At 42.0% G+C, this 15,836-nt stretch overlaps 1 protein-coding gene across 1 annotated transcript in view; it reads left to right on the forward strand.

Annotated features, from left to right (window-relative positions):
• Window positions 1-261: 261 nt before the first annotated feature.
• fat2 (FAT atypical cadherin 2) overlaps window positions 262-15,836 on the forward strand; it is a 162,928-nt gene continuing 147,353 nt past the window's right edge. The window contains exons 1-2 of the mRNA XM_041797927.1: window positions 262-3,514; window positions 4,746-5,057. Of these exons, the coding sequence (XP_041653861.1) occupies window positions 262-3,514; window positions 4,746-5,057 (3,565 nt within the window). The remainder of the gene's footprint in view (window positions 3,515-4,745; window positions 5,058-15,836) is intronic.

Raw genomic sequence — 15,836 nt, forward strand, 5'->3', positions numbered from 1 at the left:
ACTTCCTGCTTTTGTTGCTGTAACATGAAATAGGTGGTTTAACTTTTATGATATTCGTATCAATTTCTATCATTATGTTCTTACACAAGTATTTGTTTTTTCTTTACAGAAGAAATGAGATATTACAGTTTTGTGTATCATCTAGCTGAAATACTGCATATCAATATTGCCCAGCCCTTATCACGAATACTTTTCTGTTAAGACTCCTCCTATTTCTGATTTGTCGTCTGTTTCTTCTTTCTCCCAGGTGTGCAGATCTGCATGGAGGTACTAAAGATGGCAACTTTTGGAGCAACTCTCCTCACATTGATAGCAGTCCTGCTGCACATAGAGAGCTGTCAGGGGAGTGTAGTTAAAGGAAAAGGCAGCTCACCGCTAAGGTTCACGCACCATCTCTACAACGCCACCATCAATGAGAACTCCGTCCCACAGACTTACATCGAGACACCAGTGAAAATGGGCATCGAAGTGTTAGATCTGTTCTGGGAGATCGATTATAATGTCGTCTCAGGTGATGATGACAGCCTTTTCCAAGCAGAGGCAGTAAAAGTTGGAGATTTCTGCTTCCTCAGGATCAAAACACGCAGCAGTTACTCAGCACTACTCAATAGAGAAGTCAGAGACACTTACACTCTCACTGTAGAGGCAACTGAGAGCACTTTTGACTTGCAGGCGAAGACAAAGGTGTTCATCCAGGTGCTTGACACCAACGACCTCAAGCCTCTCTTCTATCCCGCCTCGTACAGCGTCGCCATCAGAGAGGACACCCCGCTTAAGTCGAGTGTGGTCAGAGTCAGTGCTACAGACGCAGACATTGGGAGCAATGCTGAGTTTTATTACACATTCACCAGCAGAGCTCATCCTTTTGTGGTCGACCCTTTCACAGGCACAGTCAGCCTTGTCAAACAGCTCAATCACACCCGAGCGAGGGGGTACAACCTCACTGTTTTAGCTGAAGACAGAACAAAGAAGATATCTGGGGTTCAGAAATTTGGGAATGTTGCCAGGGTCACAGTAAACGTACAAAAAATGTCAAAATCTTTTCCTGTTATCACCCCTCTCCCAAAGCCCACAGTCTCCACGGATGGCAAAATAACTATCGATGTCCACGTGGAGGCAGGAGTTAAGCCTGTGGAATCCCTTCATATTGTTCGAGGGGATCCCCACAAGTATTTTGAGATAATCCCCTTAGGTGTGCGTGGAAGTGACTTCCAAGTGATCTCCACAAAGAGGATTATCTGGTCTCAAAATCCTTTTGGGCTAAATCTGTCCCTTCAAGCTAAAGACAGGAGTTTGCCAAGTTTGCTTTCTCCAATTATCCAAATTCATGTACCGGCATATCATTACAACCCCTTGGCATTTCTTGAAGACACCTATATTGTGACGCTGAGCGAGTTTTCACCCCCTAAAACTCACGTAGTTAAGGTTTCAGTCAATCCAGTGCCACAAAATGTGACTTTCAGCATCAAAAATAATGCAGACAGCGGCAAATTTAAGATCAATCCTAAAACAGGAATCATCATAACCACAGATAAGTTTGACTATGAGAGAAAGAACCGTTTTGAGTTTGATGTATTGGCCAATCACGGCGAAGCTGAGACCCATATAGTGGTTAGGATATCAGATGAAAATGACAATAGTCCAGAGTTTACCCGGACTTCGTATCAGGCCACATTGGATGAAAACAGCCCTGTTGGCAGCAGTGTTTTGAAAGTATCAGCCACAGACAAAGATAAAGGCAAGAACGGCTTAGTGACATACTCTATCGCCAACTCAGGTCCTTTGCCTTTCACGATAGATCCATTCACGGGGGTAATTTCAACCTCTGAGCACTTAGACTACGAGTTAATGAAGAGGCGGTACCACCTTAGAATTTGGGCCTCAGACAGTGGCACCCCTTTCAGTCAGGTCAGCGAGTGCCCCGTGACTATCACCCTGAATAACATCAACGATAACATCCCTTTGTTTGAGAGGGTGGGCTGTAACGCTACAGTACCTCTAGACCTACCAGTCGGACATACAGTCGCCGAGCTGTCAGCCATTGATTTAGACGAGCTGCAGCAGCTGAGGTATGTCATCGAGTCTGGAAATGAGCATGAAATATTTGCAATTGACTCAGTTTCAGGAGCAATCACCCTTAAGAAACCGATTCCCCTGGGATCGGGTTCTTTTACTTTTAGAGTCGTAGCCACAGACGGAAAACATCACTCTGAGGTTTCAGTGGTCAGGATAACTGTGACCAACAGAGGTGACGACCCTACCCTCCACTGCCGGGAAACTGGCATCTTCAAACAGCTAACTGACAAGCTCATTGAGTCGATCAAACCCATTTTGACCAATCAAGAGGAAGACGCTTTCTCTGACGTCCACATCACCAATCGTCATTCCCCAAGGTTTGACCTGAGCATCCCAGGTTCCATCGACCTCATCGAAGACCACCCGTTGAATTCAGCCATTGTTCAGTTCAAGGCAACAGACTCCGACACTGGGTTTAACAGCAAACTCGTCTACGCCATATCAAGCGGGAATGAAGATGGCTGTTTTTCCATCGACACGTTTTCAGGTGACCTTCAGTTAGTGTGCCCATTGGACAGAGAAATTAAAGAGTTCTACATCTTAAACATCACCGTCTATGATTTGGGAACACCGCAGACGTCTGCATGGAAGTTTGTTGCAGTGAATGTCATGGATGTCAACGATAATCCTCCTGCTTTTGATCAGCCCAGGTATGTGATACGTGTGCCTGAAAACACAGAGCCAGACTCTATTGTGTTCACAGCTCAAGCGATGGACCCTGATCTCGATACAAGCGGTAACATCAAATACTCCCTGCTGACATCTTCTGACGTGTTTAGAATTGATGAACTGACTGGTGAAGTGACGATGATGGGTCGATTGGATCGAGAAACCTCACCAAGGCATGACCTTTTGATTGAAGCAAGAGACCAAGCCAAAGTTGGCCTCCAGTTGTTCTCTATGATGGAACTTGTGGTAGTTTTACAGGACATAAATGACAACCCACCCAAGTTTACGCCCAAAGTTTACAAAGTAAAAGTCCCAGAGGATATACCTGTAGGGACTGTTCTCGTCTGGGTTGAAAGCGTCGACCTTGACCTGGGCAGTGGAGGCCTCGTCACCTACAACCTGAAGAATTCAGAGAGCGGGATCTTTCAACTTGACTCCTCCACGGGTGCTTTGACCCTCGAGAGAGAGCTGGACTTTGAGAGGAGGCCGGTTTACAACCTCACAGTCCGCGCTGTCGATCATGGCCTGCCCCGCTCCCTTTCGTCATCCTGCTTTGTTGAGATCCAGGTTCTGGATGTGAACGAGAACCTCGATAGGCCTGTGTTCTCAGAGTTTGTGTATGAAGCAGGAGTCATGGAGGATGCACCAGCAGGAACATCTGTTGTCACACTCCAAGCCACTGACAAGGATCAAGGAAGAGATGGAGTGGTCCGGTACCACATCCATGAAGGCTCTGGTCTTGGAGTCTTCACCATTGACGAGGAAACAGGTAAAAATAAATGCTTTGATGTCAGGGGTTTTGCAGCAGTATAGATCAATTTTTTATGTAGTGTCTGCATCAGCCTCTTGATTTTAAATAGCACACAGCACACTGACATGTCTACTCCCTGTTTTCACACTAGCTCTTTGCAGCATCACACTCCCTCCTATATTTCCCCTCAACTTGTGGTAAGATTTGACACGTGCGTGGTTGTAAAATGTAATATTTCCTCTGGGCTCAGTTAAGGCAGTATGAGTATTTTCCATCAGCATATACTCCTCTGCAGAGAAAACCCTGCGACCTCTCAATACACTGTAGTGCATTCCATTAGCCCGCTGCTGCACTTAAGGCTCAGTTAAAATCAGGGCAAATAGAGTTCGCTGTCATAATGGAACCATGCTGAAATACATCTGTTTTTTGTGTCGCTGTTTTTTGGTGCTCTCCCTCAGGGTTTCAAAATTTAAACTGCCTGTGAAAGCTACTATTTGCAGAAAGTAGATCTTGTGTTTTAGACCCCCTTGTGTACTGAAACTACTCAGTGGAATCCAGTTTTAGGTGCACCAGAAGAAGTTTTGGCAACAGAGATGTGTCATAGCTGAATGTTTGGAACTCCAGTCCAGACTTTTGAAAATGAAAACAGGCGCCTATAACAAGATGAAAGCTGGTGATTGATACGCCCTTCAGGGTGGTTTCTGTTATTCTGTTATTAGGAGTAAAATAGATTTTACTGATAAGTGATCCATTCCTTAGTGCTGCAGCAGGTTTGAAACATGTTAATACCAGTGTTCTGTTAACAACTGAAAACACTTTCAGTCTTTGTCCCCACCCTCTCACGTGCCTTAGGTGTGTATGATCAACAGAGACAATGGACCAGGAGACTAGGCCTCATTACTGACTAATGATGTCTGATAATAGCAGCTTTTAACTGTTGCCTTTGAAAATGTATGGAAAACATGAATAAACATTATGATAGAGGTATACCTAAAGCCTGCACGCTCAGTCTAAGTCAATGTAAAGGTACTTTATAAATAATCCTCTACTCATCCTTCAAAACCAGGATGACAACCATATTTTAAAGACTTTACCTGCTAGCCAAGTAGTGCTGTAAGGTGGAAAATTTAAGGTGCAACTTGTAATACTTCTGGATAAATTGATTACTCTGGTATGTGATTGTTATCTTACATCCTGCAGCCGGTTCAAACTATGTAAATACCAGTTTTATTTCTTCTTGCCGCCTCAGGTGTGATCCGAACGACTGAGAAGTTGGACCGCGAGACAAAGCCTCACTACTGGCTTTCTGTTTATGCTACTGACCTGGGCACAGAGCCTCTGATGTCCTGGACACACGTCTACCTGGAGGTCCTGGATGTAAACGATAACGCTCCAGAGCTTTCACAGCCGATTTATTTCGCGTCTGTCCCGGAGAACGTGGACAACGTGAAATCAGTGGTCCAGGTGTCGGCCACAGACGTGGACGCATCCTCTGAGGGGATGCTGACCTTCCAGATGCTGGAGTCTCATCGAACGTACTTTAATGTGGATCCTAAAACAGGTAAGAGTCAGAAATTATGATTAAAACTTTGACGATTTTCCAGAAAGAGTCTTTGTTGGATCTTTGGTTGTCCCCCTCTCACTGCAACCATTACTGGACTACTTCCAGTTAGGCAAACATTCACTCTTGCCAAGTCTCTTCAGTGTTCAATGGTGAAATTGTGACCTTACTTTTGTTAATTCAGCAGGGTTAGAAGATGTGCTTGGAGTGTCTGTAAGAGCAAAGGAGTATTTTTTATCCCTGTTCTTCACCTGAAGGTTAATCATGAAAAATATCCTCTTTGGATTTCACTCCATTGACAACTGCATTGGCAATTCCCATCAACAATCACAAGGAATACTTGCGTATTCTAAAAGGTAATATTCTGGTTATATTAAGGAGCTAGAATGCTACTTAGTAGCAAACTTACCAGTGTTATATTGTGAGTTAAGCCCAGTCAGACCAAAGATTCACAAGACAAGTTAAACCTCGCAACTGACTACTACAACCCACCTTGCAACGTCCTCAATGCCTCCCAGCTCACATCAGTGCAACTGAAGGAGGCCATGCATCGTTTTCATAACCAAGACTCATAGTCACTCAGTTTAAAGAGCTTTATTTATGAAGTTAATGGAGCATAAATCTCTCCACAAGAAGGACAATCCTGTTGAATAACTACTCCCTGCATTGTTATCATCTTGATAATTCCTAAGATCAGGTTGCATGATCATTTTTTTTCATTTGCCATCACCACCATAGCATGGTGGCAGAATTTGATGGCACATTCAAACACAAAAAAAGCTTTGCGAATAATTCATTTTCCACAGACAAATTTAGCTCCTACAGCCTTGAATATCCCACATGTATGGCACAAGCCAATATGCTTGCAGCATCACTAAAAGCAGCTGTCTGCAGTTTGCCAAGCTGAATCTTGGGCTGCATCATTGGACAGCTTGATTGGAGCTGTGAAGCCTTTCAGACAGCGACCGTCACCAGCATCGTTCTAAAAAGGCTTTGTCTCACCACTGGTCTTTGTCTAAACTGGGCCTAGCATTAGCATGATGTAATGTTTACATGAATGTTTCGTAGCATTTGCTTACTAGCGTTAACATTGGCTCACAACTTAAAGTTAATGCTGGTCTAGTAAGGCATTAAATCAGAAAATACAGCACATCTGACTTATCTCTATGTGCAAAAGGAGCCCTGTGCTGATGTGCCACAGAGGAACGGCTAACAGTAGCCAATATTGCTAGCATCAGACATGGAGATATCTTAAACCCTAATGTGTCATTGTCTTTATTCTTTATTGAGGCCAAGTTTTTAAGAACACAGTCTATTAGATTAAGATATAAATTAGTCAAGGGCTGCACGGCAGTGCAGGGGTTATCCCTGTTGCCTCACAGCAAGAAGGTCCCCGGTTTGCTTCCCGGTCAGGGCCTTTCTGTGCGGAGTTTGGTTGTTCTCCCTATGCATGCGTGGGTTCTCTCCAGGTACTCTGGCTGCCTCCCACCACCAAAGACATGCTCATTAGGTTAATTGGTGTGAATGTGAGCGCCTGGTTGTCTGTCTCTATATGTCAGCCCCGTGATTGACTGGCGACCAGTCCAGGGTGTACCCCTTCTCTTGCCCAATGACGCCTGGGATAGGCTCCAGCCCCCCTGCAACCCATAATGGGATAAGCGGTATAGAAATAAGGATAAATTAGTTCAATCAATAGGTATTTGCAGTTGTTTCAAATGAGAAGGAGCCCAGAGACAAAAGACTTTGTCAAGCCAACAATAACCAAGCAGAGCAGAGCTCAGCAACCGGTCATGTCCTTGTCAGGGTAAGGATTAATTAAAGGTTAACTAGAACCCTTTAATTGTTCGATTTTTGTTCTGCCACTTCAGCTGTAAGAGCACAAAGTTTTCATTATAAACCAGACCACTGCTCATTTATAAACATGATGTCAGCTCCAGCCTGTCTCTGGGATAACAGAGCCTCAGTCGCTCTGTTTGTAAAAGCAAACACACTTTCTGTTCTGAAACGGCACAAACACCGAGATGATGGGCGTCCCATCGCCTCCTGTGCTGGCTGTTTTCAGAGCTAAAGTAGGGAAATTGGTCACTGCTGGCTTTGAAGCAGCATCATCCTGTGAATTTAGATTCACTTTTTTTTTTGCATCCTGTGATACCACAACAGAGTGAGGCATATTTTTAAGAGTTCAGTTTTGGTGACTCAAGCAATGTGTGCAACAAAGAAAACACCCATCCCACTGTGTTTGTGATTTGTTCTATTTTGCCTGGAGGGTGTTCTGTTTCAGAAAAAAAGGGCCTGTAAAATCAGTGGAGCTCCAATGAGATGCAGCAGTATCAGCCTGAGCCAGTAACAACATAATTATACAATCATTATCATCATTCAAAGTCAATTTATGACGCTTTTACTGCTCTAGCTTTACTTCAAATAAAAAAGTCTTCATCATTTTACTATTATATGTAAGCTTTATTGATGAAACGGAGCTGAAATGTTTAACCACACAAAAATGAATTTTTTTTCAGTCTTATTTTGAAAATTTCCAGACTCTGCTGAGGCTCTCTGACAAAAGAGCTCACACAGTTACTCAAAGTTAACCCCAAGAACTTCACAGATAGCAGCCACAGATTGAGACTGCATGGATGTGCATATTTTATTTTGATTTTTAACCTTAAAGCTACATCAGTAATCTCAAATCCTGCTGCTGTGCACAGGCCCCTAGAACAATCGTGCATAAAGATTCCTGGCCATCCCAGGGATGCCTCACTTCAACATTAGGATTTAGTTCAGACCCTGATTCTCAATCTTTCGTGCAGCTTCCCCTTCCATCTTTGTGACCGTCAGTGCAGACATTCAGATGTTGAGCATGGCCCTGCAGCATGTTATTGATGCTTTGAGTGACTTAACATACGGGCAGGCGGATATATACTGGAACTCTGGGACTGGGGATGTAATTGGATCAGCCTGCACATTGTCATCCTCCCATTTCACATGCAGTTTGGACAGATATATAGGCTACCCGCTCCCTGCTGATTGATTTACATTTTGATTCAAACTCCCCCCTGTGAACATAAGACATCTGGAGGACCTCTGTGCTTTCTCGGCCACAAATTGTTTCGACATATCGGCACATGTCACCATGTCCTGGTGGCAGATTTACATTTTGATTCAAGGGTATTACTGCTGCTATAAAACCTAACAGCAAGTTATTCCCTGTAAGTAGAGAGAGGAGAGGCAGGGGGGTAGTGAGAAATGGTTGATATCTACTAATGCACTGCTGCAAGTCTGGGCAGGGTGAGCCGTGCAGGACCCGGGCGTGTCTCAGGGAGTGCAAAATGAAACTTCATAATGAGAAACAGCGTCAAAGGTCGCTCACGGACTCATTCATCTGTGTGTGAAAGGATGTGTAGAAGAACTAAAATATCAGCAGAGGGGGGAAAAAATCTGTTACCCCCTAGGTATGTCAATGGTCATGTTTGACAGTTTCATATGATTCACCTGCAAACTTTGATGTTCAGGCAAATTAGTGCTGCATTAGCTCTGTGGTACAAGTTGCTACAAGCCTTGTCCTCATCAGATAATCTCCAGGTAGCTGTGGTGTTTGTCCACACCCTAAGGCCAGTATACCGGAGGATTAAAGACAGGGAGGGCCAGTTGTGATAATACAGGGACGTCACAGAGCGGAGGAGAGGATGGGAGGTGTTGAAACAGCCGGAGAGTGTCGCATTAAAACCAGCTTTTTTTTTTGTACAAAAGCAGCTGTATTTGATATTCATTACTCATGTGTGGTAGCACAGGATGAAATGTGTTTGGGTTGAAAGGATTATTGTGTCTGTGTGTGCTTTTTACTCTCTGAGGATGGGATGGAGACTTTCGCTTTTTGAATGCAGATGACCCAGTTCCTGCAGGGATTCTACTGAACTTTATCCTTTGTTCTAATATTTGATCTCTGCAAGCCTCTGAAAGTAAAGCTTTTATGCTGCAACATGAAATAATAAAAGTAAGAATGGGTGTGAAATTGTAATGATAAAGATCAGGAAAGGAGTGACATAACCTACCACACAACGTTAACTAGGCTAACCGATTCAGGGATGAGTGAATGAATAAAGGAAATAATTAGGGGTGTACAAAAATACCCAGATATCCCACGGTTCTTTAGATAAAGCCTCATTCAAATACCAGTCTGTCGAAACAAGGATCATTCCATTACAGATACAAAGAGCTGTTGAATGTCTTCTTTTTTCTCCAAACAGATCATGACTTTTAGCCTATCTTGGTATAAATATCTACTTATTACTCACACTTTAATCCAGGGGTTCTCAATGTTGGGGTCGGGACCCCATTGGGAGTTGCGAGACACTGGGGGGGGGGGGTCTCCAGATGCCTTAAAAAATCTAAGAATTACACTGTTGTCACTTTACAATTTGCCAAATTTTTACCCATTTTTAAAACTTTTTCCCACCAATTTTAACCTGTTTTGCAAGTTAAAACCCATTTTTTGTCCATTTTAAACCCTTTCCACTACTTTTTTTTCTGCCTGTCTTTGCCACTTCTAAACCAAATCTTACACCTCTCTGCCTAATGTTGGCTCTGTTGATGCATTATTGCCACTATTAACCCCTTTGACCTCTTTTTAAGCTACATTTCACTATTTAATATGCCCATTTTTGCCAGTTTCTGACTATTTCTGCCTCAACTAACCCTTTTTTTGCCAGTTTATATCATTTTCATCCCATTTCAACAAATTTCCACTTTTTTTGCCACTTTGAGGCCATTTCAGCCACTTTTGAATCCCCTTTTGTCACTTAATATGCCCATTTTTGCCGTTTTTTGGTCATTTTTCGCCACTTTTATCTAATTTTTGGCATTTCTAACCCATTTCTGCTACTTTTAAAATCTAATTTTACCACCATACTCATCATTTTTTTTGCCATTATTAACCCATTTTAGCTATTTTTAACACATTTTAATTCTGTTTTTAACAAGAAGATTTACATTTACAAGAGGGCTACTTACAACAAAAATGAATTAAAAATTACTTCTCTGATAAGAGTGATTATTATTCAGGTAAAAAATAAGATACCACAACATAACTTTACAGTGGACCATGATTTTGCTGACCCTCAGTTTGGCTGGTCCCCAGAAAGCTCTCCCATCTTTACCCCCTTATGCACGGCCTTGTCTTGACATGACCATTCTTGAACGTGCATGGCTGTGTTCAGCCACCTTCAGGTACAGTGGGGGTCCCCGGTCTCTGGCACCTTTATTTTGGGGGTCATGGGCTGAAAAGTTTGAGAACCCCTGCTTTAATCAATCTTCTTAAGACTGTATGTCTATGATAATAAAACTGCAGTTCACAGACTGACATAAATGCTAAATAGTATTTTATTAAGGCATGGGGGGCTAAACAAAAAACATTCACAGGTGCAAAAAAGTGAATAAAACAGCAGCAAACATCTCAGTCCGTGACTATCACTGGTTCTAATGACATGAGCATTTCACTGGGCAGATATGGACCTTGGGTCTGTTTATAAAGTTCTAAAGTTACTCAGGTGGGGTCAGGTGTGAACAGCCCTTTTTTAAGTCCAGCCACAAATGCTTTCCTTGTTGTCGCTGTATGTTTCAGGTCATTGTCTTTCTGGAAAAAATCTTCTCCCAAGCCTTAGTTCTCTTGAGGATTGAATTTTCCCATATTAAGCTGCTTTATTTCACCCTCTACCTTTACAAGCCTTCCTGCTGAGAAGCATCCCCACAGCATGATGCTGCCACCACCATGCTCCACAGCAGGGATGGTGTGTTTGAGGTGATGTGAAGAGTTTGACTTCTTGACTGATGGCTAAAAAGTTCCATTTTAGTCTCATCGGATCATGAAGTTTCTCTTGACCATGGAGTCTCCCACATGCCTTTTGATGAACTCTAGTCCAGATTGAATCTGAGTTTTCTCTTTGCTACTCTCCCATAAAGCTTTAACTGGAAAAGAACCCGGCCAACAGTTGTCTTCTGTAGAGTCTCTCCCATCTCAGCTGCTGAAGCTTGGAACTCCTTCAGAGTAGTCATATCTTGGTGGCCTCTCTCTAGTCTCCTTCTTGCACGCTCACTCTGTTTGTGAGGACGGCCTGATCTAGGCAGATTTACACATGTGACATATTCCTTCATGCTTCATGATGATGGAACTCTGTTCTTTTGTCTTCATGGTGTAATGGTAGTCAGGCATACTAATTAACCAGTGACTGAAACTTCTATTCATAGGTTTCTTTCTACTACAAATATTTGTGACATATTCACTGCACTCATGTGATCCCCATTTCACAAACTGTGGGAGGCCCAGCCAGATGGAGCTAGTAAAGTCACTTCCTCTGATGTAAGGCCAGCCTTACTTAAGTGAGTATTCTCTGGGTGCTGGTTTAGCTCAGTGGGTGGAGCAGGTGCCCACATAGATTCCCGTGACTAGTACATCAAGGTCACGGGATCAATTCATAATTTTTATTTTTTCTAAAAATCTATTGAAAAGGGGTGTGCTGGTAGTCGAATGGTTAAGATGCGCACCATGTACGTAGGCAGCCCAGGTTTGAATCCGGCCTAAGGCCTGTAGCGCCACATTATGTAATAACGCCGCATTATGTAATAACCCTAACCATAGGACTTAGTGTGGGCTCCAAGGTATGCCCTACCCAACTACCTTGCACTAACTCTAACTGCTTAGAGACTTATGCCTAAACCTAACCCCCTTCAGGGCTCTAGACTAAACACCTAACCTTAACCCTAGGACTTAAGGTGGGCTCCAGTGTATACCCCACTACCTTGCCCTAACCCTAACTGCTTAGTGGCTTAGTGGTGTTATTACATAATTAATTGAAAATGTATTACATTATTACATAATGCGGCATTATTACATAATGTGGCGCTACAAAGCCCTTTGCCTTGTCTCTCTCCAACTCTTGAGTCTATCCACTGTCCTCCTCTATCTAATAGAGGCATGAAAAGCCCCCCCAAAAATCTTTTAAAAAAGTGAGTAATCGCCATATTTCTGGTCTTGCAAATGTAGCTGTACAAAAATAATTCTAGGGAGTGAGAATATTGATGAAAAAACGTACACCTTTTTGTACAGGTTCACATAAAAATAACCATGCTGGTACATGCAGATCTAAGAATATATTTTTTGCTCTTGGCTCACTTTGTGAACTTTTCTTGTGGCTCCTCATGTACCGAAACAGCAAGGCGTTGTTTCTTTGGTGCCTCATGCAGTTACAGTTTCACAGCAGCTTGAATTACAGGATATAAACTCTACTATTCCCTCTCATTTTCTCCGTTGTCCCATTGTATTATCTCTCATGGCCTGCTCACTTGGACTTTAGTCGTTGAAAACTCACTGTGTGGGGTAAAAGCTCAAAGTTTCAAAGGTTCACTCGTATGTATGATGACACCAATGATCCCTTTATGTCACAACCTGTTTTGTGACCTATTTTTTTTGTCCCGTTCCTGTTTCAACATGACGATTCCCCCAAATACAAAGTCAACATGTTTGACAAACAGTTTTCCCAGCTCCATGTGGATTAGCTGGACTGGTTGGCACTAATCTGTGACCTAGACCTCATTCAACACCTTTGGGATGACCTGGAACGAGCCAGGCGTTATCCCCCAACATCAGTGTTGGTCCTCTCTAATCCACTCATGGCTAAACGGGAGAAAATCCCTGTAGATGGGTTTCATCATCTGGTTTAAAGCCTGAAACTTGAGTGGAGGCCTTAAAGCAGCAGATAACTGCCCATTGCTTTAGTTTAGATGGTCAACAATCACATGAGCATCATTTTAAGGGTCTATATGCCTTGGTTTAGGTGTTTAAATCAAGGGAAGTGAAGCAGCAAAACCATTAAGAGGATCTGTCCCTAAAGATGAATGTGATCTTTAACTGGAGGCAGAAAAACTCCAACTAACAGATGAGGAGAAGAATCTGATATCAGACTAAAGTGATAACACAAATCCCAGTAAATGAGGGAGATTATGTTTCCTTGAACAGCTTTAACGTGTGGCTGAAACCTGACCTTACAACATGATCCTCTTTATCTTATTTTCACACATGAAGCCACCATTACTAACCGACCGGTGTAGAAACCGCTCATGCCCGGACAGGATTCATGACTCATGGCTGCGCGAGGGTTCTGACTAAGCTTTTATTCTCCTACATACTGCACCGTTGTCTGTCTGATTCAGCCTTAAAGAATTACTTACCGAAATTTCAGCAGGACAGGAAGAAAATATGGCATAAATCAGCTCTAATTTTCTTTCACTGTGTTTTCTCTGACTTCTACATGTTGGTGCAGAAAACTAGGGAGTGCCAAATTACCAAAATGAATGAAAATTGGCAAGTCTCAGTTATGTAAGTTCAGCGTAGGTTTCATTATAAGGTAAACAAAAAAAACTGTTTGTTTGGCAAGGCCAGGCAAGTCAGGAATGCTGCAGACTCGTTAGCATTATTCAACAGCAAATACCTCACATTATTGTAAAACCTTGAAGATTCTTCGACTGATATTTAATCAAGCATTCTGTTCTTGGTTTGATTAAAACATATTGTTCAAATGCCAAAAGAGAGTTTTTTTTGTTTGTTTTTTTTCCTGAAATATTAACAGCAGCAGAAGACAACCAAACAACACAGAACAAATACAAAACATGACTTATACAGAAAATCATGAAAAAAACACATGACAAGACAGCACCAAGATCAAGACCCAGCCATGGAACATCACATAACGTAAAGTTATCAGAAGTAGTGTAACACACCCTAGTGGGAAAAAAAAAAAAATCTGCAGTATTCAATCAATAAATCAAACTTTATTTATATAGCACTATTTATACAAGAAAATGTAGCAAAAAGTGCTTTACACACAGACAGATAAATTAAAAGAAGATAGAAGGGGGTATGACCCAAACCCACTCTGCCTGACCCCCTAACCCACCCCCCCCACAATCCATGTACAGTATTGGCAAAAATGCATCATAAATAAGACACTAGTAGAACAGGAAAATGTATGTACCCAGTACGCACAGAGGAAAACGCCATCTTGAAGGTTTAGAATAATAAAAGGGTGCTGTAATGAGAATAAAAACACTAAAAGGTATAAAATAAAACACTTAAGAAGGACTTAGGAAAAGATGGTGAAACAAGAGGATAAACTACTAAAAGATAATTCTGAAATGAAAACAAAATAAGATAATATACCACCTTTTCATAATTTTTCTAAAAGAAAAAATGGTAATAGGATTCACTGAATAAGCACAAAATAAATTAATTGATAAATAAAAAATGGAAAATAGGAGTGAGAAAAAGTACTTTCAGTCAGATGGCTTCATTCTTTCCCTATTACATGATAACTTTTAGGAGCTAGGATTCCAACCAAATGTTAATCCGGCCCTCCTCAGTAAATCTGTAATTTCAAACGGTAAGTGAACTTGAACAGGTTGCCAGATTTTGAAAATATGTGTGTCGTTCCCCTTCAATTTAGAGAGGCTTTCCATTGGTATAACTTTGTTTTGCTCTCTGTACCACTGTGTTACTGTTGGGGGTTTCTCTCTGATCCACTGAAGAAGAGTGCAGCATCCAGCTAGTTGCTACAGTTTCATAAGAAGAGTATACTGTGGGGGGTTGATATTAAAGCCTTGTGGTTGGAATCTCAGCAGGAACAATGTCAGTTCAGCGTTAATTTTTATATGTAAAATTGTGCTAAGCTCTTTTTGAATATTTTTCCAAAAACATGCAATCATAGGACATTGCCACATTAAGTGAAAATAAGTCCCTACCTGCTTCCGACATTGTTTACATAGGGGAGATATGCTGAAGCTGCATTTATTAAGAAACTGAGGTGTACGTTGTATCCTATGAAGTATTCGATACTGACTTTCCTTAAAGGGATACTTCAACATTTTGGCAAATTCGCCCATTGCCATAATCCCTATAGTCTTAGTAATAGGTTTGTTTCCTTTAGTTGTCGGTGCAAGCTATTTTTAGATCTGGGGGGCTGATATGCCAGCTGCTCAGCTAAAACTATAGAGACCTCCGGTATTTCCGGTTTCCCCTCATCAAACTCATCAAATACACAATCCAACAACTCCAAAACGCTCTCGTGGACGAGTTGTGACCTGCACAATTAAGTTATTTTATAATTTCTAATGGTAGCTTGGCATTACTCGACAGGAAACCAAAAGAGAGTTTTTGTTAAATAAAAGCGATTTGATGCAGGGTCGGTGTAACTCAGTTGGTAAAGCAGACACCCAAAATCAGTCTTTCCATTAACTAAGTAAACAGTTCACACTTTAAAGTTTTACATTTCAGCTCTGTCTCTCCTTGTGTGTATTCATCGATCCTGAATGTTAGCAGTGATCTGATATCATCGATGTGAAGTCAGGTAAATTCAGAGGAGACGGTCTTCGTCTCAGATCAGCTCAGATAGCTCTGTGATAACGAGGGCCACTCTGGGTGATAGCCAGCTCTGTGAATGTGTTTGCTAATTAATGATGAAGTGGGCTGTTTGCTGCTCTTACCACGGGCTTGTTTACGCACATCGCTTCATTTGCATGCATTTGTTATTGGAGAGGTCATTTAGTATTCTAAGTCTAAGAAGCAGATTCCCTGTCTGTGGAAGGCCCGCTGTGAGTTTAAAGCCATGCCTTGCAATCTTGACACGTTTGACTGACTTCCACTCTTTTTCAGAGCCCCATTTCCCAGCTTAATTGGTATTACTGACACTTTGTGCTTAAACCCCACATAGTTTAAAACGCCCCCTTGAAAATTTT

Source organism: Cheilinus undulatus, linkage group 10, assembly GCF_018320785.1.
Source record: "Cheilinus undulatus linkage group 10, ASM1832078v1, whole genome shotgun sequence".
In the NCBI taxonomy this organism is placed as follows: domain Eukaryota; kingdom Metazoa; phylum Chordata; class Actinopteri; order Labriformes; family Labridae; genus Cheilinus; species Cheilinus undulatus.